At 45.6% G+C, this 26,542-nt stretch overlaps 1 protein-coding gene and 1 long non-coding RNA gene across 2 annotated transcripts in view; one reads left to right on the top strand and one right to left on the bottom strand.

Moving 5' to 3' along the window:
• The window catches only part of LOC126511103 (uncharacterized), a 31,657-nt gene extending 13,466 nt beyond the window's left edge, over positions 1 to 18,191 (bottom strand). Inside the window, exon 1 of the long non-coding RNA XR_007594606.1 lies at positions 18,065 to 18,191. This is a non-coding gene — a long non-coding RNA (uncharacterized lncRNA). The remainder of the gene's footprint in view (positions 1 to 18,064) is intronic.
• Alpk2 (alpha kinase 2) overlaps positions 1 to 26,542 on the top strand; it is a 112,873-nt gene that overhangs the window by 18,136 nt on the left and 68,195 nt on the right. Inside the window, exons 5-6 of the mRNA XM_050157996.1 lie at positions 4,221 to 4,338; positions 18,084 to 19,782. Coding sequence (XP_050013953.1) covers positions 4,221 to 4,338; positions 18,084 to 19,782 — 1,817 coding nt within the window. The remainder of the gene's footprint in view (positions 1 to 4,220; positions 4,339 to 18,083; positions 19,783 to 26,542) is intronic.

The raw sequence follows: 26,542 nt of genomic DNA on the forward strand, positions 1-26,542 counted from the left end.
TTCAAACACTCTACTCGTCACTTGCTGCGGCATCCAGGAACAACTTGAATAATTTCATGTCACCAACCTGGGCTCTTCTCACAGCGTTTAGCAATGTCTGTAGGTTGGCTAAATTTGCCCCAAATTTGCCTCCCACTGATGCCATCCTCAGTCAGGCATGCTGGCAAATAAGGAAGAATTTAAACCAAAGCAAGAGGTGCTCAGAGGAGGTAAGGCCAAAGATGGGAACTACCCCCGAATGGGAGCCTAGATCACTCAGAGCTGATGACTGGGTATTAGTGGCCCAATGGTAAAGGGGTTTCATTAAAGGTAAGGGGGCAGAGAGGTGACGCAGGTGATAAAAATACACTCAGCGTGAGCCTGACAGCCTGAGGATGTTCCCTGTGTCCCAACAAGGAGAGAGCTGACTCATGCAGACTTCCACAAATGTGTTATGGCACTCTCAAGACACACGTGCGCATGCACACCCACACCCATGCCCACAGAGACAGAGAAAGACAGAAAGACAGAAATGGAAAGATAGCGACAAAGAAACATTCACAAAGAGACACACAGAGACAGACAGAGAGAAAGAGACACATCTATGTATATATACACATATACACACACACACAAGGAGAGAGGAAGAGATACACACATGCACATACAGAAATAAAGAATAAAAACAGTAATTTGGCAGAGAGGTCAGTTTTTAAATCTATGTAGATGATTCTTTTCTTTCTTAGATTATATCGCTACCCTTGAAAACACGGAGCACTACACCCATGGTGTTTCCTTAGGGCAGGGAGAAATGGCTTACCCCCTTAGCTTCTCTTCCGAACTCAGAGGAGAAGCGTGGCTATAGAAATAACCGCCCTTTGCAGAAGTCAAGGTGAAACCTTGTCTTTGGTCTGGAGGCTGGTGTACCCGTCCACACTCAGTCTCTCCAGCTCCACAGCTGGCTTTCTCAGAGCTCAGACAGAAGGAGAGACCCAAGCTGACCCTGAATCTTCTGAGAGAACCTCCATAGCTCGGTCACTGGTCCTCACACATAGTAGCTAGATCATTTAGAATGGTTCAGGCAGTGACTCATAGAGAAGTTCAAAACAAGGGGAGGAATGTGGAGGAGTATTGCATCGTGGTAGAATGCGTAAGACCGTAGGTCCCATCCTTAGTGTTGGAAAACAAAGGGAGGAAGAAGTTTTAGGTGAGGTGTTCAGGAGAAAAGAGAACCTTCCAGAAGGTACAAGCTACAACTTCCCTATGCGCATCTCATTTCTGGCTGATGGTGTAGGCTCAGAAGATGCACAGGGAAAACCCTGGCTGCAATCAGGAAACTGGAGGAGAGCAATCAGCCCTGATCATTCTGAATAAAGGCCCTGGAGGTCAGAATGTTCCAGGTGCCAGCTCTCACATACTTTACATTCTTTCTCGGTGTGTGTGTGTGTGTGTGTGTGTGTGTGTGTGTGTGTGTGCGCGGCCCCACACACGGTACAAAAGGAGGAATTCAGCGCTTCCTAAGCAGGGGCAGGAGGAAGCTGGCTGAGTCGGGGGCTTGAGACAGGGAAGAAGGGGCAGAAATGAACCCTGACAGTTTCCTCTTCTGTTGGTTTCCAGGGAAGCGCCTCTTTACTCTAACATCTGCCCATAGGAAGTTGAGGCAAGCTGCTCCCGGGCTAGGGTACGTCCTTGCACGTGGGCCTGTGTTCTTGGTCTTGGGGGCAGCTATACACGCACCTACCTGGAGAAGAAGGTAGGAAAGCTCCCACATATGTGGCCTTGGCAAGCAGATGAGGAGCCGGACCCTGAGTATTCTAAGGTCCTGCTGGTACGGGTGTCTCTGACTCTTAGCATCCTGACCTCGTTTATCTCCCCACCTTTTCTATACAGCCTTAGAAGAATAGAGGCTTCTTGGGGCTTTCTGAGTTGCTTGTCAAAAATTACATGATTTAGAAACAAAGCCCAAGACTGGTCCTGGTATGGCTCTAGAATGGCATGTTGTTTTCCACCCCCTGAACTTTGCTTCCTGCACAGACAGCACATTTGGTAATTCTTGGTGGCAGACAGAGTAGTGAGAATCCTCTTTGGGACACACTGGAAACCTTGCCTAGGAACAGTAAAGGCAAAATTCCTGCTGTGTGGGTTAAACTTTTCCATTAACGGTTAGCATTCACAGCTTAGCTAATGGCCACCAGGGAAGAATGAAACCTTCCAAGGGAAAAGAGTCAGTGGGTCAGCTTTTGTGGTAGCATTATTCTAGAAGATTTATGCTCTAGACTTCTTCTTTCTTTAGGAAGAAAATGGAACTTTGCTCTTGTCCCATTGAAGCATCTAACCAGGCTCAGCCCTACTTAGCTTCCGAGATCAAAGGCAGTGGAGCATGTTCAGAATGGCATGGCCATAGGCACACTAGAATTTTTTCATTACATCTTATTTACTTCTGTGTGCATGCGCACACGTATGTGTGTGCAGGCATATTTACACTCGCATGTCATAGCTCACATGTAAGGTCAGAGGACAGTTCGTGGGAGTTGGTTCTTTCCTTCTATCATGTGGGTCCCAGGCTTGAAACTCAGATAATTAGGCTTAGTATCAAGTGCCTTTACCCACTGAGACACCTTGTAGGCCCATATAGAAATCACTTTGCTTTGTTCTTTCAGGTTCAGGTTTGAGCGCTATTACATATAATTTCCAATGAGCTTGGGGTGTAGCTCAGTGGCAGGACCCTTGCCTGGTTAGGGTTTCTGTTGCTGTAATAAAACACCATGACCAAAAACAAGCTGGGGAGGAAAGGTCTTATTTCACTTACACCTCTAAGGTCACACTCCATCTCATTGAGGGGAGTCAGGGTAGGAACTTCAAGGTGGAAACTGAAGGTAAGATGTCCCATGGAGGGGTGCTGCTTACTGGCTTGCTCTCTGTGGCTTGCTCAGCCTGCTTTCTTGTAGCACCTAGGACCACCAGCCCAGGCATGGTGCTACCCACAGTGAGCTGAGACTTCCCACATCCATCATCAATTACGAAAATGCCCACAGGTTTGCTCACAGGTTAAATCTGGTGTAGGCAGATTCTCTGAATTGATGTTCCCTCTTCCAAAATGAGTCTAGCTTGTGTCAAGTTGACATCAAACTAGCCAGCACTCTCAATAATTGCAATATTAAGAATTGCACCACACACATAAAAATTCAATTTTCTCAAAGGTAATGTGAGGAGCTCAAGAGATGGCTTAGAAGCTGCTCTTGCAGAGGACTGAAGCTTGATTTCCAGCATCCACACTGGGTGGCTCACAACTGTAACACCAGCTCCAGTGGAATCCTTCTGCCCTCCTGGGGCACTGACACTCATGTGCACACGTTCATGCACAGATACAGACATATAGCTAATAATAAAGATAAACCTTTAAAAGAAATGAAAGCAAAGTGATCTCTGTGTAAAATTAATGATCAAAGGTTTTGTTAACTCATTAGTGTCTATAAGAACTAGAGAATATTAAGCCTGGAAAGCTGCATATTTATAGGCATTTAAAAATGTCAGGACCACATACATGGGTTAGGTACAACCCTACTTACTACCCTATGGGGCAGCAAAACCTTACAATGTTATCTTTCTACTAGACCGATATTATTTGTACCTCTGTTGGGTAAAACCTACAAGATGACAAATGAGGTCACTGAATCTAGAAATTTTAGTCAGTCCGTTGCTGAGTTACTTCAGCCCCATGTGACATGGAAAATCAAATACCACCTATAGCTTTGTCTCTTAAATATTTTTTGAAAAATTGACCTTCTCTCTACTGTTCATATATTTTAAATTTTAATTCTATCTATCTGTCTATCTAGCTATCTATCTATCTATCTATCTATCTATCTATCTATCTATCTATCTATCTTGTGGAATGGGGTAGGTACATGCATACCACAGAATGCATTTGGAGATCAGAGGTCAGAGGCCAGCTTATGGGAGTCAGCTCTATCCTTCCATCACGTGGGATCCAGGAAGCAAACTCGGCCATCAGACTTTAGTGGCCAGAGCCTTTATCTGAAGAGTCATCTCCCTGACCATCGACCATAGTTTTGGAGACTTGTTTTATTTTGGATAATTAAAAAAATATTTTCTTATGATTAGAGACAGTGTTTTTATTCTGCATTTCATTAACATATCCCATTGTGCTCGTGCCTAGGTCTTCTTCTTAATTCCCATTTATAGCTTTACAACTTAAATATTCTATCCCCCCCCCTCAGGTCAGCCCAAGCCAGAGGTGACTTGGTACAAGAATGGTGAAGCCATAGAGGAGGGAGGCAGTGTTTCCAGCTATGAGTTCTTTGAGAACCAGTATATTCATTTGCTCCATCTCTCATGGTAAGCAGCGTGGCTTTTGTGTACTATTCACTAACATTCTGTCTTCTGTGCTTTGCTGGCTACTGTGAGATCAGGCTGAAAGATTTCCTTCTGAGGTCCTGATCTTAGATGTTACTGGCAGGCAACAGTCAAAGCATCCGGCAGGGACTAAAGTGGTCCCTCTATATGAATGGATTATCTGAAGATTTAATCACCCATGGGTTGAAAATATTTTTTAAAAATTCTCACTGGGTTGAGTGACAGCTGTATGGCTTGGTCTATTTGTGGGGCCCCTGGCAGTGGTACTAGGCTTTATCCCTGGTGTATGAACTGGCATTTTGGAGCCCATTCCCTATGGTGGGATGCCTTGCTCAGCCTTGATGCAGTGGGGAAGGACTTGGTTCTGCCTCCACTTAGTTCTGCTTAGTTGACACCTCATGGGAGGCCTCACCCTCTCTGAGGACTGGATGGGGGATGGGAGAAGGTGATGGCAGCAGAAGGAAGGGAGGGAGGGGGGAAGGAGGGGGGAATGGTGGTTGGTATGTAAAAACAATAAAAAGAGAGAGAACTCTCATTGGGACTGGACATACTTATCTTCTTCATTCCTTAGATCCGTGATTATTAACCCTTTGGGGCTGAGCAACCCTTTCACAGGGGTTGCCTAAGACCATTGGAAAACAGATATTCACATTATGATTCATTACAGTAGCAAAATTACAGTTATGAAGTAGCAGTGAAAATAATTTTATGATTAAGGGTCATCACAACATGAGGAACTATTTTAAAAGGTCAAAGCATTAGGAAGGTCGAGAACCACTGACCTAGACTAGATAGTACACTAGTAATTTTTGTATAATTTACATCGTATTAGGCATTGGAATTAACATAGGGGTGATTTGTACAAATACTATGTCCTGTTATATAGGAAAGAGACTTGAGCATCCTCAGGCTTGGCTGTCCTGGAACGGAGATCTCCCTAGGATACTAAAAGGAAACTATATTCATTGTGCTCAGGAACTTTTTAACCTTCTCTAGTTTGCCATTGATAGAGTTAAATTTTATCTAGAATGATTCCCCTTTATTAGATGAGTTTTTCATCTACTCTTGTTCTCTCTGGGAAGTTAAGAAAGCAGGACAAGATTTCAGCACTGTTATCCAACCTTCCATATTGGATGGAGATAGATGTGACAGATCAAGGAAGCAGAGCAGCCAGCCACCAGAGACTTCTTACCTCTACAAAATCTCAGGCTGAATGGGCAAGATCCTGTCTACAAATCCTCAGACTGAATGCAATTCTGTCTCCCCCCTCCTTATATCCCTCTCTGCCCAGCCATATTTCTTCCTGTCTCCACCTCCTTAGTGCTGGAATTAAAGGCATGTGAATCTCAAGTACTGGGATTAAAGGTGTATGCTACCATTGCCTGGCCTCTGTGGTTAACAAGTGACTTAGCTCCACACTCTGATCTTCAGGCCAGCTTTATTTGCTAGATCACAAACAAAATATCACCATATTCTCACTGTGTGGCCCTGGCTGATCTGGAACTCTATGCAGAACAGACTGACCTCAAACTCACAGAGATCCCCCTGCCTCTGTCTCTGCCTTCAGAGTGCTAGGATTAAAAGTGTGCACCACACCACCTAAAGGATGCTTCTGCAACCGATTAAAACTGGCATTGTGGAGCTAAGAAAGAAAGCTAGTTTGGAGCAACAGCACTTTTCTTCTCTGTTCTTTTCTTGTTGGAAACAAAATATCACTAACGTGTCTGATCAAGACCTCATTGGTTAGAAATAAAGATGACTGAATCTCATTATGTCTTGGCTAAGCGGCTACGGTTTTCATCCAAGGCTGGAAAGCATTTTGTGAATTCTGTGTTCTGTGTGCTTAAGTAGGTCTAACAAGTCTTAAGGATGACTGGTAGAACTTCCCAGCACCTACACGGCCTCCGTTCCCAGCATGGTGCTTCCCTGACATTCTTCCTGAATGAATTCAGAAGCTGTGCCTCATATCCATTTACTCTTGCCATGCCTGGAGTCCGACTTGAATGGGTTCTGAGGGTCTGACGAGAATCTCCCATTTAGTCTCCTGGGTGATAGATCCCTTTGAAGAATTCGCTGTCCATCATCACTTCCCAGTTGTGACTTCAGTAGGTGAATACCTCAGAGAATGATCATAGGTCAGCCCTTAGCACATTTACTCAGCTCTTCCCGGAGACAGATGGTTGGTAGCTCTTCTCACGATGATGCTAATCCTTTAGGACAAACCTTGTGAGTCTTGGCGGTAGGTGACATATTGATTCAGGAGCCCCTTTTCAGACCTTGGTACAACCAGAGAAAGATCACTGTCTCTTACAAGGTCCTCCCATTGACGTCTCCTGAGGACTGAGAGTGGATCGGGAGTGTTAGGGACATTCTTGGTCCCCTCTGTCATGAGAGTCACAGCCCAGAGCTTCTGAGGGTTGAAAAGATGTAGAGTCAGAAACCACAGCATTCTAGCACTTAAGAGTGTTTGGCCAACATCCACCAAGACTCTTAGTAAGAGGGCATGGCATGATTGCGGCTGAGCTGAAACCAAACCAGGCCTGTGGGTTGGCAGGACTGTAGAGACTGGAACAGGACTGAGGAGAAAGCTATGTGGGTGCGCAGCACTGTGGGGACAGAGGCAGGATGGAGGACAGGGTCCATTTGTCAACAAGTGTCTTGGTAATGAGGCACCTCAGACAATTATTTTCCCCCTCATGGCTTACATTTGATGACATCTCAGCAAAGCCTGCAGCCCTTCTCTGTTGCACATTAGGGCCCAGAAGCTTCTCCTTGCCTCTTCTGGTTTGTAATAAACCCTCACTCTGTGGCAGAACTGTCACCTTTTGCCTCTATTTAATTTGGCACTGGGCTTTATCACCCTGACTTCCTGCCTTGCCCTCTCCCATGTACTGGCTCCCTTGTCTGTCTCTGAGTTCTATAAAACTGGGTCAGTTGCAGAACCTCCTGCCCCAGAACATAAAACCAGACTCAGTGGGACCTCTGCTGAATAGGAAGGCGAGAGCTCTGGACCTTTTCAGAACCCTTTCCATAACATGCCACACATAAACCTAGAGATTGAGTGGCTTGGGAGAGGGATTTGAATGAGGGATGGTCTGACAGATGCTGCTTATTTATTTATTTATACATTTATTTATTTATGTTTATTTGTTTGTTTTTCAAGACAAGGTTTCTCTGTGTAGCTTTGGAGTCTGTCCTGGAACTTGCTCTGTAGGCCAAGCTGGCCTTGAACTCACAGAGATCCACCTTCTTCTGCCTCCTGAGTGCTTGGATTAAAGGAGTGCACCACCACTGCCCCACTTGATGCTGCTTATTTTAATCAGCTTGGGCTACTCAATAAAATGCCATATATGGAATGGCCTAAACACACAAATGTGTTTCTTATTATTCTGGAAGTTGGGAATTTCAAGATTAGTGTGTGCTCTAGTCAAGGTCCTGGCCATTCTCTGGCTGCCCCTGTCCTTGTCATCCTGCATCTCCTGGGCTGCTGCCCCAGCAGGTGGGTGTTCTTCCTCCAATCAGAGTTGCTGGTTACACTTAACCAGTCTCCTGCTAGCTGCCACACTGTCCCCCTGCTTATCTCTTTGCCTGCCAGCCGCTGCTCTGCCCTCATTTACCTAGCGGGTACCTGATGCCAACAAGGCTGACACACGAGATGCTTGGTCAGGAAGCTGAAACTGGTCACAGCAGGCACCAAAGCCCTGACAGAGCTACAGGCAAAGAGAAGCAATTAAGTTGGGATTGATTTCCCTCCTGCTCAGAGCAGGTCTGAGCCGGCTTTTTACAATCTTACCGCATTTGTCATCGTGGTTGTTATCATTATTATTAGTGGTGCTGGGGCTGGAATTCAGGGTCCCACACATTAGCTAAGTCAGATTAAGCGATGAGAGAGTTCTCTTTTCGGGTTTGTTCCTTCTTCTTCCCTAATTCCAGTAATTAGTTTTGATATTTATTTGCTTGTTTTCAAAGGCGACATGAATTCTGAACAGCTATGCGGTTCTTTACACATGGCTGTAGCTTGCAGGCTCTAACCTCCGGGATTCAGCCCAACTTGAGTAGTAAGCCAAGTGACATCTGGCAGTTTTCTGAAAAATCTAATAAGGGGGCTTTCACCTTTCTTGAGCTCATGGTGTCAACAGAGCTGGGAATGACTCTGACTTTGCTGATTGATTCCATCATCAGCATCAGCATCTCCGGCTATCATGGCAGAAAACCATCACCAACTCTAGACCTAGCCAATCCAAGCCTGAACTTTAACAAGACCTCAGGGGATAAGAATAGTTAAGCTTGAGAAGCCCATGAACTGAGGATTGTCCTGCTTTCCATGATACTGGGAGGCCAAACCACACGGATGCTCAGCCCCTCCCGCTCTCCAATTATACTTTTGTTGGTCAAATCCAATTGGTTTGGCCCTCTTGTTACACTTTAATCCCCATTGTGTATGTGTGTGTGTGATATGTGTAGGTCTATGTGTGTATTGTCCATGCGTGTGGGTATTCATGGGTCACAGCATGCATATGGAGGTCAGAAGACAACCTTTGTGCATTAGTCCTCAACTTTCCACCTTGTTTGAGACAATGCATAGGGCAGGTTAGACAGCCCATGGACTTCTGGAGCTTTCTCTCCCTCTCCATCCATCTTCCATCTTCCTGTAAGAGTATGCTGGGATTTCAGACATTTCTGTTGCTGTGTCTAGCTTTTATGTGAATTCTGGGGATCCAAGTTCAGGTGAGCAGGCTCATGCAGCAAACACTTTTACCCACTAAGTCATCTCTCCAGCCCCTACTTAAGTATGCTTTATAACTCAGCACGGGTCCGGAGAGATCACAGGACCCATGCGAAGTAACAAAGCTAATTAAAATCTAAGCTAGACTTGGAACCTAAACACTCTGTTTCCCAGGACCCCAGGCCCACGATATGGTTCACAAAAGCACATCTTATCAGTGCTTCCTGCAAAACAAAGTCTACTGACCTGTGGGCAGGAGCACAGTACAGTAGGAAGGATAACAGCGCTTTCTCCAAACATGAGTATTCACTGAATGTCTACAATGTGCCAGGGACCATTCTAGAAACTGGTGATAAACCAATGTACACTAAAGTCCCTGGTCTTCTGGGATAAGGGCAATATGAAGGGCCAGACATGTAACAAGCCAGCAAGAATATGATGCATCAGGTTAAAAAAAAAAAAAAACAGGTAGAGGGAAGGCCGGGCTAGGGAAGGAGGTCTCTCTGGTGGTGTGCCATGAGCAGAGAGGTGGAGGGGGAAAGGGGAGTCTGATGTGGTCATCATCTGAGGTAAGATCATTCACAATAGGGTGAAGCTGGGAGCTGGGAACACCTCAGACCGCTGACCGTCTTAGCCTTATTAGCAGGCACTAGGTCCCAGGAAGAGATCCTGTGTTTAAAAAACAAAACAAGGTAGATGATTCCTGAAGAATGGCACCTGAGGTTGACTTCTGGGCTCTGCATGTGTGTGCATACATGTTCATGTGTCTATTCACATATGTGTATATTCACCCGAACGTACATATATACATATGCCAAAAGTCATTTTTCAAAGCATTTCTAATGCTCAGCCGGTCTGGTGGCTACTCCAGGAGGCTGGTCTTGCTTTAAGCCCTTCCTAGCAATTAGGTCCCTTACCTTGTGCGATTTCCCAGCGCGGTAGATTCATTACTACCCAGAGCTGTTGAGAAGCTTATCTAATGTCACCCAGCACGTGACATGTGTGACCCCAGGCACATATGCTGCTGTCCCCTAGCCACAGGCGCACGTGGCGAATAGTAAAAGTAGGCCTGCCCTGCAATTTGCTCACATGGCTCCTAAGGTCTCCGTGTCTCCTGTGCTATGCTCCATGCAGCAGCCCCTGTTTTCTGGGCTGTGCATTGTTTGGCAGACCCTCCCGCATGACCCGGTCATCTACCGCTCTGGTCCATCTGCCCGAAATGCCTTCCCTTCTTTCCCACACAACCTAACTTTAATCCTTTCCTACTGGGTTCGAGTTCCCTGTGCCGGCTCTACTCCCTGAAGATCTAGGCCACCTTGACCTCTCCCCTGCTAACCGCAAGAAGCCTCCGCTTGCCTGCTGGAATTTGATGACACTTGGGTTTGTAAATCATGCATGCTCTCGTTTCATTCCCGAAGTAGCAGCTCAGCTCCACTGCGGGGGCGACTAAATCTTATGCTAATTTTAAAACTTCCTTTATCAAGTCCTGTGACATGTGCTGGAAATGTAGTATTGATTGTATTAGAGAATTGAGTGTTACTTACTGATCAATTAGGGCTGCAGGCCCTATTGCAGAAGGGCCTTCTCTCCCCACCCATGGTCAGTGGTATTCAACGCAGTGAACGTCTTACAGAATTGTCTTCCATTCTGACCTGACTGGATCTTTAATCTGCTTTCCAGCAAACTGGAGCCTGAGGTCTAAACCCCCCAGTGTAGTATAGAAGACATTCTGCCATTTCTTGGCCGGTGCCTGTATGTCTTGGTTCACCTGGATCATTTGGTTTAATTTTTCTAGCATAGTTTCCATCTTTGTTTGTCATTTGGGGTGTTAAGAAGACCCCTTTGCACTCCTTAATGTGCCCTGGGAGGCAGCTCAGGGCAGGACCTGAGGTTTTGATCCCTAGAACTCACGCTTAAAAAAGAGTTGGAAGTGGTGGCATACATTTATAATCTCAGTGCTGGGGAGGTGGAGACGTTGGCCCTCTGGAGCTCACTGGCCACACAGTCTAGTCTAATCAGCAAACTCCTGTCTCAGAAATCAAGGTGGACATCTCCTGAGTACTGACGCCTAAGGCTGACCTCTGGTGTGCACACACACACATACACACATGCATGCACCCCTTGCATTCACCCATATACACATTCTCAGGCATACACTCCTTCCCCACCCACACTGATTAAAAGCAAGGATCCTGATTGACTAGTAAATGGTGGCATTTCCCTACATGCCTATCTATCCCTGTCCCTTACTCTAAATAGGGAATGGTTAAGTGTTTCCTGTGAACACCTAGATGTTCCCTCCTTCTCAGTTCTTCTGTCTGGATCGATCTCTACCCTCCCAGTCCCAGGAAAATGCCATCTTTCCTTTCAAAGCTATGCATTTCCTAGGCCTGCTTCAGTACCCAGGAAACCTTCACTCTCTCTGTTGCCTGGTCTAGAATCCATGCAGCTGACATGACTTTTAGTGGCTCTTGGTAGGTACTGTCCTGTATTTTAGCTATTTATATAGACATTTCATTTTCCTATCAGATGGGAAGGTAGGTTCTATAGGAATTAACAATTTTTTCCTATCTGTGGCTAACACACTGTGGTGATTTAAATGGTAATGTCTTCAGTAGGCCCAGATGTTTGAAAACTTTGTCCTCAGCTGGTGACATTGTTTGGGTAGGCTTTGGAGGTGTGGTTTTGCTGGGGGAAGTATGTCACTAGGGTTGGCTTTGGTGTTTCAAAGCCAAACATCATTCCCAGTTTGCTCTCTGCTTCCCGTTTTCAGTTCAAGATGTAAAACTACCATATCTCCTCTCTGCCATCATGGACTTTTATCCTTCTGGATCAGTAAGCCCAAGCAAACTGTTTCTTCTGTAAGTTGCCTTGGTTATAGTGTTTTATCACAGCAATAGAAGAGTAACTAACACACACACACACACAGTGTGTATAATAGATATTCCCTATCAGGTTTTTATCTGAGTCGCTGAAAGCAAGTACATCTTCCCTGGGTCTCATATCCAAGATCTATAAAATTTGCCATTTCTGCATCTGTGAGGAAGGACAAAACCTCATTTCCAAGCATTTGATGCAGGATTACAATAGGGATTGAGTCAAACAGGGAATAGGGAGATCACCCAGAGATCAGTATCCTCAGGAAGCCGCCATCTCTTGGGCTGAAGAAACAATGGGAAGAGTAGTAACGAGGTTCATGACAGACCATAGGTGGGTGGTTCCTGGTACCCAGAGCTTCAAAACACACGCAACCTGGAAAGATGCCCAAGGCTAGCTTCTCCCTTCCTCCCACCCTTTAATCCCCTGTCTTTCTTTGGTCAGATACAGCAAAAATTCAGGCCCCTGGGACCCAGGGAGGTCCAGCTGCAAAAGGTTGACCCTGATGTCATAGAGCAGAACAGTAGAAAGACAGATGTGGCTGAGGGCCAAATCTGCCTGGTCACAGCTCCTACTTCCTTCTAGCTCTTTAGTTGTATGCTTCAACCCATTGGTTGGCTAGGTTACTGAGTGGGTTAGTGAAGATATGATCAGTGATTTCCTCATTCACTTTGAAATGTTCTTAGCTGGTTATAGAAAATACAACAAGGGAGTTCTATGTGTCTCTGGCACTGTAATTTTATTACTATGACAAGCACAGGCATGAGGCTTGGAAAAATCCAAAGCTTTGGGATGAGGGTGTAGTTCAGTGGGATAGCATGGGCTAAATATGCACAAAGTCCTGGGTTTGATTCCCAGCATAGAAGAAGGAGGAGGAGGAGGAGAAGAAGAAGAAACAAAGGAGAAGAAGGAGGAGAAGAAAAAAGGAAAAAGACAAGGAGGAGGAAGAGGAGGAGAGGAAGGAAGATGGGAGGAAGAAATAACCCAGTTTCATCTCCTTTCTTTTGCTATTTCAAATAACTTAATGAAGATCACTTACATCAATAGGGAGCCAGGTATTAAAATACAGACACAGCCTAAGAAAATAGAATGACCTTAACCTGGTTCTGTGACAAGGTAAGGACACAGTTGTCATCATGGAGTTATTTACTGAGTTATGTCCTCTCTTCTCTCCTCGTGGCATGCCTAGGCAAGGCTCAGGCAAACCACAGCCTGGCTGCAGGGAGAAGACCAGGCAGATATTTCCTTCCCAGCCCTTGCTCTTCTCCACTGGAAAGCCGGGTATGCGATGAAGTGGGACGGCCCTGGCCCAGGGTGGTGGCTCACACTCCAGATCTAGAGGGAGTCTAAATTTTACCTCTAGCCAGGAGGCACAGTGTAATTTTCAGCAATGGGTGGGGGGATGCTTGGCATCAGAGAAGTGGCCTCAGAGCAGACACTGAGGACGAACAGCAGCTATGGCTGGGATAACTCAGTTTTCAACTCACGTGGAAATCCCTGTCCTGATATTGTGTGTTTCGGACAGGATTTCATGTGCCCCAGTTTGGCCTCCAACTTACTGTGAATCTGAGAATGACCCTGATATTTTATCCTCTTCCCTCTACCTCTCAAGGGCCAGAATTACAGCTGTGTACAGCCTTACATGCTGGCTTCTTTTGAGTCAACTTGACACAAGCTAGAGTCATCAGAGAAGAGGGAGTCAACTGAGAAAATGCCCCCATAAGACCGGGCTGTAGGCAAGCCTGTAGGGTATTTTCTTATCAGTGATCCATGGTGGAAGGCCCATGTTGGTGGTGCCATCCCTGGGCTAGTGGTCTTGGATTCTATAAGAAAACAAGCTGGGCAAGCCATGAGGAGCAAGCCAGTAAGTAACACTCCTTCATGGCTTCTACATCAGTCTCTGCCTTGAGATTCCTGCCGTTTGAGTTCCTGCCCTGACTTCCTTCACTGCCATATAGCTGTGGTTAAAAACAGTGGAGCATTATTTAACATCAACTTCTGTGGACATATTAAACTTGACCAATTTTATTAGATCTTAACAATTCAGTAAAAACCCTTTTGATAACTATATTAAAAGACAGAATACATATTCATAAAAACCCACTGCTGAACTCCTTGAAGCTATGACTAAGAGCATATGCATTATCATCTAATTTGCAAGCTGAAGTAGCCACTTGTTTTCCAGAGAATGATTTTGCTTGGGCAAAAAGCAGTGGACAAGGGCCTGGAGTGTAGGTGGGTCCGTTTTCAAAACTGTCATGCAAGTGTGAAGATCTGACTGCGGATCCCCAGAACCCACATAAAGTGGGGCAGAGTAACCCGTGTCCAATCCCAGGGTGCCTACAGAAGGATGAGTAGTGGATATAGGCCTTCCCGGAAGCCTGCAGGCCAGCTAGCCTATGCCACAGTGATCAATGAGACACTGTGTTTCAAACAATGTTCAAGACAAAGATGAACAGCTCAGGCTACCCTCTGACCTCTGCACACCTGAACTACAGACAGTCACATGCACACTTCAACAAATGGACAAATAATGTTTGGCAGATATTTTCTCAGCAAAATGGGCTGCAAGGAAAACTAAACGTCTCTATTACTGATGATAAAATCCAGATTTCACAACCCTTTCCATTCAATACTCGGTGCCTTTCTGAACTAGAACATTCCAGTTCCCTCAGATATTCTTCTTGCAGCTCTCCTCTCTTCTGGCATCTTCTCGTGTGTACCTATGTGAGGGCCGATTCTCTACAGCTACTGAAACAGTGTACTGAATCACACCGGATGCAGAAACAGACCCAAATCTCCAGCTGTGTTTCATTAAGCCTCATGTTAAAGATACCTAGGAAAGCGTAACACAATGTCCTTCATAAAATTCTACTTTATTTTTGGAAGATATACTTAGTTTTATTTTCATAAACATGCTATATATGCTAAGGTATGATAGATTAATTTTGAAACGAATAAAGAAATATTTGAAAAAAAAAACGAAGAAGCCTGTCATTGGTGGTGCACAGCTTTAACCCCAGGACTTGGGAGGCAGAGACAGAGGCAGGCAGATCTCTGTGAGTTTGAGGCCAGCCTGGTCTACAAGAGCTAGTTCCAGGACAGGCTCTAAAGTTATAGAGAAACCCTATCTTGAAAAACCAAATAAATAAATAAAATTTGAATGTTTCACTTTTCAGTTTGATGAAATATTGACAGACACAAGCTACATTAACAAGGCGCTTTGGTATCCTCAGTTGTTGGAGTCTTGATACCAAAAAGGTTTCAGCCTCTGTAGTATGGTATAATTCTGGGGGCACAAACCCAGAAACCCCATTTAGTTACAATAATTTGGACCCCTTTCCTTTAATAAGGTAATGATTAATTTAGAAAGAGCCTAGAGAATTCAAGGTAAGACTCTCTGACAGGGTGGAAGGTTGCTGCTGCCTCCCTTAGGAAGGACAAACACGTGTGGAACTCACTTGTTCTGGGAATTCCTTCTTGGGGTTTTAGGTATCACGTTGGGGTCCACAGGTCTCGCTGCCAGCAGCTTTTGCAGTTTCTGTATACCCATTAGCCTCACATTTTAGCTGGCTACCACTGAAGTCCTTTCTTTGAGCTATCTTGCCCACTCTAGAATGCAGCCTTGCATGGAATGGCTCTCTGAGGCTCTCTCTGAGGCTCCCTCTGAGGCTGCCGGTGATAGATGCGAGATCTCACCTATCTCCTTGACTCTCTTCGGCTCTCAGGCTCTCAACAAAATGCCAGGTATCAACACATGTTTCCCACAGGATTGCTCAGCGACAGAATAGGATGGAGACTTTGGATAGAAATGCTTCATTTACGCAATGCTTTCTCTCTACCTTACTGCTTCCTTTCTCTGAATGGCAGTTTTCTTGACGCATACACAGACCCAGGCTTCAGAGTTCAATGGATCACTGGCTTATCCCAATTTATCATTATGGAGGAATTACTTAACTTACTTGCACCGCAGTTTTGCATGTGGGTGTAACTAGACTGTTTTAACATAGAAGCATACAACAGATACTGGTATTGTGCCCAATTTCCCCCCCTTTTCTGTGGGATACTTAAAGATAATGATCAAAGATACATCAGCCACAAAGCAAAACACAAAGCACCCATTAGCCAGTGGAAAGTTGGTCCTGCTTCCGTCCAATTCCTTTTCCTCTCTATTCAGTGTATGGAGGGAGGAGTGGAAATTTGATCAACTGAAATATGTGATTTAAATTATTTTAACTAAACCATGACAATCTGATATAGCCAATTCAATTATTAACTTATGTTCAATACGGTTACTGTTGCCATTTTTCGAAGATTATGAAACTCAGTGTTGTTTTTAAAAGAACATTGTTTAATGTGTATGGGTGTTTTGTTTCCATGCATGTCTATGTACCATGGGCATGCCTGGTATCTGTGGGGACCAAAAGAGGGCATCAGATCTCCTGAGACTGGAGTTACAGATGTGGATGCCAGGGATTGAACTTGGGTCCTCTGGGAGAGCAGACTACCCTATTAGCTGCTGAGTCATCTCTTCAGCCTCTGATTTAGGAATTTTAAATAGCGTTCTCAGGCTCCCTCTCCCTCCAGTTTTTTTTTTATATGTATTTATTTATTTATTATGTATACAATATTCTGTCTGTGTGTGTATGCCTTCAGGCCAGAAGAGGGCACCAGACCCCATTACAGATGGCTGTGAGCCACCATGTGGTTGCTGGGAATTGAACTCAGGACCTTTGGAAGAGCAGGCAATGCTCTTAACCTCTGAGCCATCTCTCCAGCCCCTCCCTCCAGTTTTTGTTGTTTTGTTTGAAACAGGGTCTTTCTTTGTAGCCTGTTTTGTCCTTGAACTTGCAGCCATCCGTTACCTTAGCCTTCCCAGCGCCGGAGTTACAGGTGTGAACCATCATGCCTAGCAAGCTGTGAGGATGCTTATGCTCACCCTGGGGGAAACTAAAGGCTACTCGGTCTTGACACTTTCATATTCTTGAAGAATACTCTGGCAAAGAGTTTTCTGCTTCCTGGAGCCCCCTCACACTCCTCCAGACCCGAATAAGCTTGTAAAATAGACTGCTTCCCTAAACTTAGCTCCCCAGGATGTCATTCAAAGCAGAGTGTAGAAACTGATGACCATCTAAAGAAAGCATCCTTGAAGTTGTAACTGAATAGGTGAGTGAGTGCTCCCCCACCCCCACCAAGCTCCCGTGATTGAAGCCTTATGAGCATATATAGGGGAAGAAGACAAAGGGCCCCCCCCAAGGGAGGGTGAAGAGAGACTCAGAACTACAGGGTCAGAAGTACCCCTGTCTATCTGTCTAATTCACCCCACCTGAGTTAGAGAACTGTAGACATTTTAGACAGAAAACAGTCGGTGAAAATCTAAGCGTCTCTCGGAAGGCTCCCTGCAGGGAATGAGTCAGTGAGGCCTGTCAGGTGCAGGCTCCTTGTGGCTCCAGTCAAGAGAGGAAAAAGCCACAGGAGCGCCGTCCCTCTTGGAACAGGGAGTGCAAGCTTAGCTTAGCGTGATTCAGAGCTCTCCCCTGCTGGGCCAAAGCTGGACACCTGACTTGATCCACGTTAGTCAAGGTGACATGTGGACACACATTTCCAGCAGTGGAGCTCACGGCTGGGAGCTAGATTTTTCAGTCCCATTGGGGAGGAAATGGCACTGACCTTCCGACATACAACCCCATTATGGTATTGTATAGTTTCTTTGACAAGAAATCCCACTTCTTGGAGGGAGGAAATGGAAGGGGAAATGACATAGCTATAGTATAGTCTCAAAAAAGTAAAACTTTCTTTTCTTTTTCTTTTTTTTTTTAAAGCTATGTGTCTTCTGTAGTCTTTAAAAAGAGCTACTGCTGGCATTGTTTGAGAACATTGAGATAGAATGCCTTTATTACTTGTATAGAATGTCTCTCGCACACAATGCTCTTTGAAATTCAAGAGCACTAACACTAACTTAAACAGTAAAATAAAAATAGACTATATATATGTATATATATGTATATGTATATGTATATATATATATATATATTTCCTCCTCAGTTTTTTCAGAGCCGGCCATTTTCTCAAACACCAAGATGTGACAAATGTCACTGCACTGACCTGTCTGTCCTCTTTCTAGCTGCACCCAGAGCGATGCTGCTGTTTATCAAGTCTCTGCAAGAAGCCGCGAGGGGATGATCTGCTGTTCCGCATCCGTTGAGGTCCAGTGTCTGCAGGACACGCAAGTGTCTCCTGACCCAGGAGGTGCCAGGGATGTGGCGGGCAAACATGAAACAGAGAGACATGAAGGAGATGACATAAAGCACACAGACGAGAAACGGAGCCCTTGTAAGGGAGAAGAAAGTGTGGGGGGTTGCATATCAGCTGATTCCTCCCCCCACAAATCCAGCCACTCATGGTTGCCCCAGAGAGAGGCCATGTATGACTCTGGTGCTTCCAATTCTGAGAATCCTCTAGATGTTAAAGAGACAAGACAAAGGATAGAGCCGTACAATTCAAACAACACACAAGACAATTCCTTTCATTCAGATAACACTACTAAAAAACAGGATGTATGTCAGCACAGGACAGGGCATGCAACTGAGCCGGGGTTAACTGGTGGTGACCTAGGTAGCAAAGGGGCTAATGAGGAGGGTGTCACCCCTCGTCATCAAAACCCCAAAGCACAGAAATACATCAGTTTTAGTCTCCCGCTGCCGGAGGCCACCCTGTGTCCTTACCCAGGTGACAGCAACTCCATCACCGTGCAGCCTGGCCCACAGGTTTCCAGTGAAGACTCTGACAGTGACTATGAACTTTGCCCAGAGATAACCCTAACCTACACGGAGGAGTTTTCGGATGATGACCTGGAGTATCTGGAATGTTCCGATGTTATGACGGATTACTCTAATGCCGTTTGGCAAAGTAGCCTGCTGGGGACTGACCGAGTTTTTTTATTAGAAAGCGATGACGAAGAGATGGCATTCAATGAGTGTGGTCCGGGTGGGCGTGAGCATTTCCTCAGTGAAATGGGTTGTGGGCCTCGGGTGTCGGGTGACATGGGGCCTACGAATGCCACCACTGGCTTGTGTCCTTATCACTCACAACCCCAGGAAGTGGGGGTCAGGAGCAGCGGAGCCTCCAGGCAGAGTCCCTTACCCCTGCATGCAGGAATGACTCTTACTCTGGGACCTCACCAGGATGGAACGGCTAAGATGACCGAACCGGGGAGGGCTCCACTCCCTACTGCTTCCGAGGCTGTTGGACATGATTGTCCAGGAATTCGGGGAGAAACCAGAGACAACCCTGGAGTGGGAGAGGAATTCTCCAGTGACAGTCTGCAGACCATGGATAAGGCAGAGACGGAGGCAGGGGTGAGGCCCTCGTCTGGGGGGTTAGAAAAGTCAGAAGTGAAGCAGGGTTTGAAAAGCCTGGCTGGGGAAAGAGCAGATGAAAAGCATCCGGGCAGCAGAAAGGCTGCCCCGAGACCCACCAGGGCGAGGTGGCCCGGAATGAAGGCAAATGCCAAGAAGCAGCTGCTGAAAGACAATTCTCCAAAAGACACGCTTGATCTGCTCCCCAAGGGACCGACTAGACACCCCATAACTGGGAACTATGGACAAGAGCTTACACACACCGAGGCAGGAGCTGCTGGCTGGAATTCCCACTTCCATGCAGAACTGTGTATTCCGCTTCCTACAGAGCAAGACACCAAAACCCCTCAGCCACCGGCAGACCCACTTCCGAAGGAAGGGGACACAAGCTTGGGGAGAGGAGGGGAGCTGTTTAATCAAATATTTGAAGCAAGCCGGATAGCAGACCAGACTGACCATCTTCAGGTAAGACCTGCTTTGTTTTGTTTATTTTATTTTGTTTTGTTTTGTTTTCAAACAGCGAGAGGACACGTTTTGTGTATGTGTGTGTGTGTGTGTGTGTGTGGTGTTTGTCACTTCACACTCACAATTCTTGTACTATAGTGTAAATCAAAATAAATATTCCAGTGCCATCGGGGTAGTTGTGAATGGTGGCTGCTGTTTCGGCAGCTAGGAAGGAAATCTGGCTTTGACAGAAGGCCCAGATAAACCCTGAGCCGTCCTAATTATAGCAAAGGAGCGATAGGGTGAAGTGTACTAATGGGATTCTGGACAGCTGCGAAAGGAACCTGAGATTTTGCCTACGGCATGCATTTTACTAGGCAGTGCTCTGGTCTTCCGAGAGTCGCCTTTAAAGGGAGGGGGATCCCATTCTTTCTGGTTGTTTTTTTCAGGTGCACTTTGAAAACGGTAGACTTCGACTTTAGTCAGAACACATAATGCAAGTGGCAGGCTTTCGGTGGGACTGAAAAAAACTTACAGGATCCACTTGCCACACTGGAGAAAGGAGGAAAAGCTGATCTTGTTGTGCATGTGATGCAATGCTTTTGATTGGGCGTTTGCCTTATTTTTGCTTTCCTTAGACCATAAAGTATAAAAGAGGCCAAGAAAATGCCAAGAAGAAAGTGTATTGTCCCCTGATAATGATTTGGGTATAATTTTTAGTTCTGATTTGAAAGAGACAGAATTATAGGAATAATTAATGCATAGAGAATATTACGTTTCCTATACTTGTATTTTTAATTATGTAGTTTTATAATAGGCTTTGGGCTGATGATATGCTATGGACAAGATTTGGCTTTTGGAAACAAATGTCTTTAGGAATGTCTGTGTGTCCATATGTATGTTTGCACCCATGTATCTACTAATCTATCTATCATCTACATATCCATCTATCATAATTATTACTATTATTACCATTTTACTATACTTCTTGTTATTCCCAAGCTTGAAGAGACACTGATATTTCTTACTACCTGGGAATCTATATTAAAAATCTGGTATTATTTTTATAGAAAACTAAACACTCCAAAGAAATAATCCCTAATGCAAAGTAGCTGAACTTGATGAGAAGAAATAATAGACCCCAGAGCTCTGGATTCCTAAAGGTCCTGTCATAAAATAGCCAGAGTACAAATGTCCAGACCCGAACTCTAGAAGAACCAGTTGCTCTGTTCTGCTGGTGAAGTTGGCCAGATGGAGCCACCCTTTCTCCTTTCCGCTGGCAAACCAGCTTGGTCCATTGTGTTCCTTAAACATCCCATGGATCGGCTCACACACCATGGCCACAGGTCTATGCACATGACCGGTGCACGGAGGAACTTTGGCTAACTGCTAGTCTGAAGTGCCGGTTTTAACCTTTTAATGCCATAGAACACAGAATGTCCCTTTCTAGTTCAGCTAAGCACCTTTCTACAGTCACTTGTGCAGTTAGAATGTTTTTCCCCAAAGAGGGCCTTTCCTCTTTCTTAATGGATGGAGGCAAGAGGAAGGTGGCAGTTGACCATGTGGGCTTTAGACTCAGCCCTGTGAGAAGCAGGTTCTAGATCTGTTAACTGTGGCCAGGAGGGAAGGAAGGAACCTCTGCTTTCCTCAGTTTGTGCCCTAACCAGAATTAGAGACGTGTGTGTCTGTGGCCAGCAAGCTGGTTTACTGAAAATGCAGCTAAATAAAATGCCCAGTCTTTGGGACCAAGCCTGGACCCATCTGTCAGAGTTCGTTGTGAATCCACGTCCGTCCCCCCTTGACTGATGTTGTACAGTGTTATTAGGTGATTTAATGAAGACCCTGAACTTCCCTGTTCGGAAGAATGACAGAAAAGTGGGATGTTTGGGCCAGTGGCATTTCTTCTCTTTAGATTAAAGCCGGAGGATTTTTCCCTCTGGGTTTGGCATATGTAAAAATGCAGATTCTTTTAGCCCTGTGAAAAGTTCCTATTTAATTATGAGAGATATCTATATTTCTTACACTCTGTAAATCATGGCCAACAGATAGCAAGTGGCTAATTATTATTGCAAATTCGACATAGAACTAGGGAAGTCACTGGGAATTCTATAAAACCTTGTATAATATGATCCAGGGAAACATGACTTTTTCCATAACTAAGTTCAAATGCATTTTAAATATTTATTCTCTGACTCCTGAGGTTTGGGCACCTAGGGATTTTTGAATGCTTTAAAATCCTGCCTTCGGATTCATAGTTATAAGTTTTTCCATCCTCAAGTCTAGTCTTACCCACTTACCTTGAGCTGTCTCTTTGCAGGAAGTGACTGGCAGCTTATCTTTTAGCATTTTGTCTTCATCTGAACATCATCAGGTTTAGCATTCTGAGGGAAATTCCATGCCTCTAATCGCCTGTGTTATTCTGCAAGGGCCTCCTGCAGAATATCTCCTGTCTGACTCACGAGTCTCCAGGTGTCTTTACTTTCTGTCGTCCCCCGTCTCTTTCACAAAGCCAAGCCATCTTGTTAGGCATTGTCTTGAAATAGTTACTGACCCAGGCTAGGATTGGAAAGCCCCCAGTTTCTCTACATTTATGGAAGATTCCAAAGCGCCTTCCAGTTTGGGAGTGGAAAACAGAGAAGGGTACCCCAGGCTAACTTGAATCCTCATCAAGGATCACACCGCCAACTCTTCCTCTTGATTTTGAGCTCATGTTCTTGATCCCAGGCCTGAAACTCTGCCCATCTTAAGTTTCTTTCCCCAGCCACGCTGGAGTAAGCTCACCCACGCCTTGAGTTCACAAGGCCTGTGTCTGCCTCACTTCACCCCAGAGAGCTTCGTGTGTCTTTTTGCAATTCTAAGACTACAAGTGGACAGTACGAGTGTGCAGTCTCGGGTCCTGGGAGTGAAGATCGGGCTGACCAGGAACTAGCACTAATCAGAGAAAGCGAAGCAACTCTTTGGTGGAGCAGAATTTGTTTGGTGTGTGTTGTATCAAGTGCTAGAGTCATGGCTGCCACATCATAGGCACCCAGTCACCGAGAGAATACGTAACCCCACAGTAGGAGGTTAACTACCTGGTTAGGCAGGATTCCAGCGATTATTGATTATGTCACAGTCTTTACTGTCCTGAGCACAGTCCGTCATTATCTCCACATGTGAGATGCTCCTGGCAACCTCCCACAGACAAGATGCCCGTCCATCGGCTCTTCTAGTCCTGGGAATGGTTTGGTTTATTCTAAAGCCTAGCTATATAAACTGTGGGTCATGACCCCGTAGTGAATGTGGGGGTCAGGAAAAGTTTAGCAATGGCAAAAGGTTTCTGATCATGCAACAACCCAAAGTTAATTCCAAATCAAGCACAATAGTTATATTATATACATTAATATAATTACATGTGTAATATGTGCACAGTAGAATTACATTATATACATTATTATACCCCGATTCAGGGGTGTTTCTGACTGTAGTGGCCCATGTTACACTGTGGGATGTCACTGCAGCACTGGTTCTGAACACACATGTGCAATTTGTGCTTGGCATGTCATCACACCACACAGCACCAACCCATGCGGCTGAAGTACCTCAGCTCAGATGAAGGTTACTGTAGCTCAAGAATGTCAGTGTTCCCACTGTATATATAACAATCTCTGCTCTTATAGAAGTAAAAATAAATATGGAAACCAAGACTTTTCATATTTCCCTACTCTAAGTTTTCAGCATCAATGTATCAAATTAGTATGTCGTTGGATTGTGTTGTGCTATATTGTTTAGTCTTACTGACTTGAGTTTCGTTCAAAGAATCCATGGGGGACTCTGGAGATGGCCCAGCCAGGAAAGTACTTGCTGCACAACCATGAGGACCAGAGTTTGACCCCCAGCACCTGTAGAGGCTGGGGTTCCTGGGGAGGTAGAGACAGAAAGGTCCTTGACGCTTGCTGGCCAACTAGTACAACTGAAGCGACAAGCTCTAGGTCCAATGAGAGACTTTCTCAAAAAAATTATACTAACCTATAGGGCTGGAAAGATGTGTCAAGAGCATAGGCTCCTCTTGCAGAGGAGCTGAGCTCAAAGTGCGTCACAGCTGTCGCGAATCCTGTGCCTTCCGCCTCTCCAGGAAACTGCACTCATGCATATACTCCACCCTCGTCACACACGTGCGTGCACGCGCGCACACACACACACACACACACACACACACGGAATTTAAAAATAATTAAAATAAATCTTAGAAACATTAAAGCAGAGGGTGACTGAGGAAGATACCTAAGTCAGCCTCTGGCCTCCACACGTGAGCATGTGTGCTCCCCACTGTATGAACACATGTGCACATACAGATCCTTAAATAAATTTTAGCTTGGAGTTAGGACAGAATATACAACATTTTTTTTCCAGAAAGAGCTCTAAAAATAATTTTGCCACCTTGTACTACATATTTATGCACATGGCGGTCTCATTATTGACAAGTATAAAAATCAAAATATCTATTAACTCTGAAAGTCATTCAAGATACTTTCTACCTCGTGGAATCAAGTACTCAACCAAGATTTCATTTTTTAGGTAAAATTAAGCAGGCATAGCTATCTCGTTAGTATGCAAATTTACTTTTATCTTTACTAAGTGGTAACATTGCTTATGTGTCAAAGAATTGATGTGAAATATTATATTATCAGTAAACAGTATCCGTCAATGCTTGATTTGTGTACTTGTTTTATGTGCCTGTGTGTATACCCTGGGATCATAGACAATCTCTTGGGCTGAAAGGAGTTTTGGGGAGGACAAAAGGCTTGAGCAGCCCAGTTCTGGAGCATCACACCTCACACCTGGATTCCCCCTGGCACACTAGTGGTTGGTGTGCAACTTTGGCTTTTAGTGTCTTGGTGGACACAGTCCTTGGAGAAGTGGGCCTCTAATTCCCGGTAGAAGGGGATTCATCCTGGAGGGGGCGTGGCTACAGGTATCCCTCAAGCAGGGAAGAGGCCAATCTGTGTCCTATGGGGGGGGGTCTCATGCCAGGTGGGGGAGTTGTCATCCCTGGAGGTGGGGTTCCTCCGCTAACATGTGGGGTGCGGTTTCCTGTCCTGGTGGGGCTACTGGGTTGACGTTCTAGCTGTGCTAGCAGTGACAACCACAGCAGCTGCTCCACCGCCTCTTCCCTGTGGAGTCAAGACTTAATGGGATGGACCGCCAGCTCCTCAGACGGGGCCTGTTAACCCAGCAGGAGCCCGGGGAATAGGTACGCCATCTGGTACTTCTCTGCCAGCCCCCTTCCCAGCCTCCAGAACTGCTGCCATAACGCCCAGGCAATATCGGTATTGTCAGGAGGCAGGCCCTCCACGGTCATGGGTACCAAGTTCTCTCCATGCTGCAACACACAAACCTAGTTCCCCTCCCTTCCTGGCAGGAGGGAGCTTCAGCAGCTACAGAGGATCAAACTGACATGCTTGTCAGGTGCTGGGGTAGATCTTGTGGGACACATCTCATTCTATAGTCAACATGCAGCATTATGTCCCTCTTTCCCACAGCCATCATTGCTAGTCCTAAATGCTTGGGGGGGGGGGCGCTGTAAATAAAAGGGCAATGTAGGTTCTCTTGGGAATAACGCAAGCTTGGCCAAGACTTCACAGACAATGGATAGGACCTGTTTGCCTAGAAATCTACATCCTTGATGATCCAATATGGCCTTAACCTGAAGCCTCTTGTGCCTCAACAAGAGCAACTGACTCAGTTCTGCCCAGAAATCAACCACGGGAGCTTGCTGCTGCTGAGAATGCCGTGGGAAGAGGTGTCGCTCCTGGCTGCTCACGGAGGCTGTCCTCTCTTGCTTTCCCCATCGCTAACCACCCTTTTCGTCATGCTTGGTACGGTTGCTCCCTACCTCTTATCTGCCTTTCTGCCATCTGTGGTTTCAGAAAGAGATCATTCATAAGAGTTAACTTGTAAGGCATTCTGAGCAGTGTAATAACATCTTGTGTCATCTAGTGTGGCCCCAGGTAGCGTATGAACCCCTCCTCTGTGCAGAGGACCACACTGCATATGTATTCACCCTGTCAGTCCCTTAGGAGCCATCTTGATTGTCTGACTGCTGTGGTATCACAGCACTTGTTCAGGCACCTCATCCAGTAATGGCCCTTGAAGTACAGAAAGAGTAATGTTGCACCTTGGAAAAGCCGGACAGAGGCCACTAAGTGCTTCCTTCAAGTAGGAAGGAGGAAGTTTCCAACTTAATAAGGAAAGAGAAGGAAGCCGCATGCTGAGATACCTAAGACCTGCAGTAACAGCAGAAGCCAAGCCATGTGCATGTGTGCAGGAAGAATAAGACATTTTGCTCTTTGTGCTGTTGTGCCCCAGACTTCAGAGTCACAGCCTTGGTCCATGGTGTAACAGAAAAGGCCCTGAAGGGTAGGGTTGGGTGCCGTCCACAGTTGCAGACATCACCAGAGGTCCAAGAATGTGTCTCCCATGAGCAAAGGGGGTACTACCAGACAGAGTGTGGGCTTGAGTCTTGGACTTGTTCCCCGTTCTACTACTTTCTGACACTGAGGAAAATCATATTAAACCTTCTCGGCTTCTCACCTAGAAAGCAAACAGTGATAATGTCACTGATAAAGTGTCATAAGGGGTCTGGAGAGACGGCTCAGCAGTTGACAGCATTTGCTGCCCTTGCAGTGGAACAAGGTTGCATTCCCAGGACTCATATCAGGTGGTTCACAGCCTCTTAGCTCTGGGAATCCAATACCCTTTTCTGGCCTCTTCAGGCTCCAGGTACACATGATATATATGT

The sequence above is a fragment of the Alexandromys fortis genome, unplaced genomic scaffold, assembly GCF_014885135.2.
Source record: "Alexandromys fortis isolate MF-2015 unplaced genomic scaffold, M_Fortis_MF-2015_v1.1 scaffold_94, whole genome shotgun sequence".
NCBI classification, from domain to species: domain Eukaryota; kingdom Metazoa; phylum Chordata; class Mammalia; order Rodentia; family Cricetidae; genus Alexandromys; species Alexandromys fortis.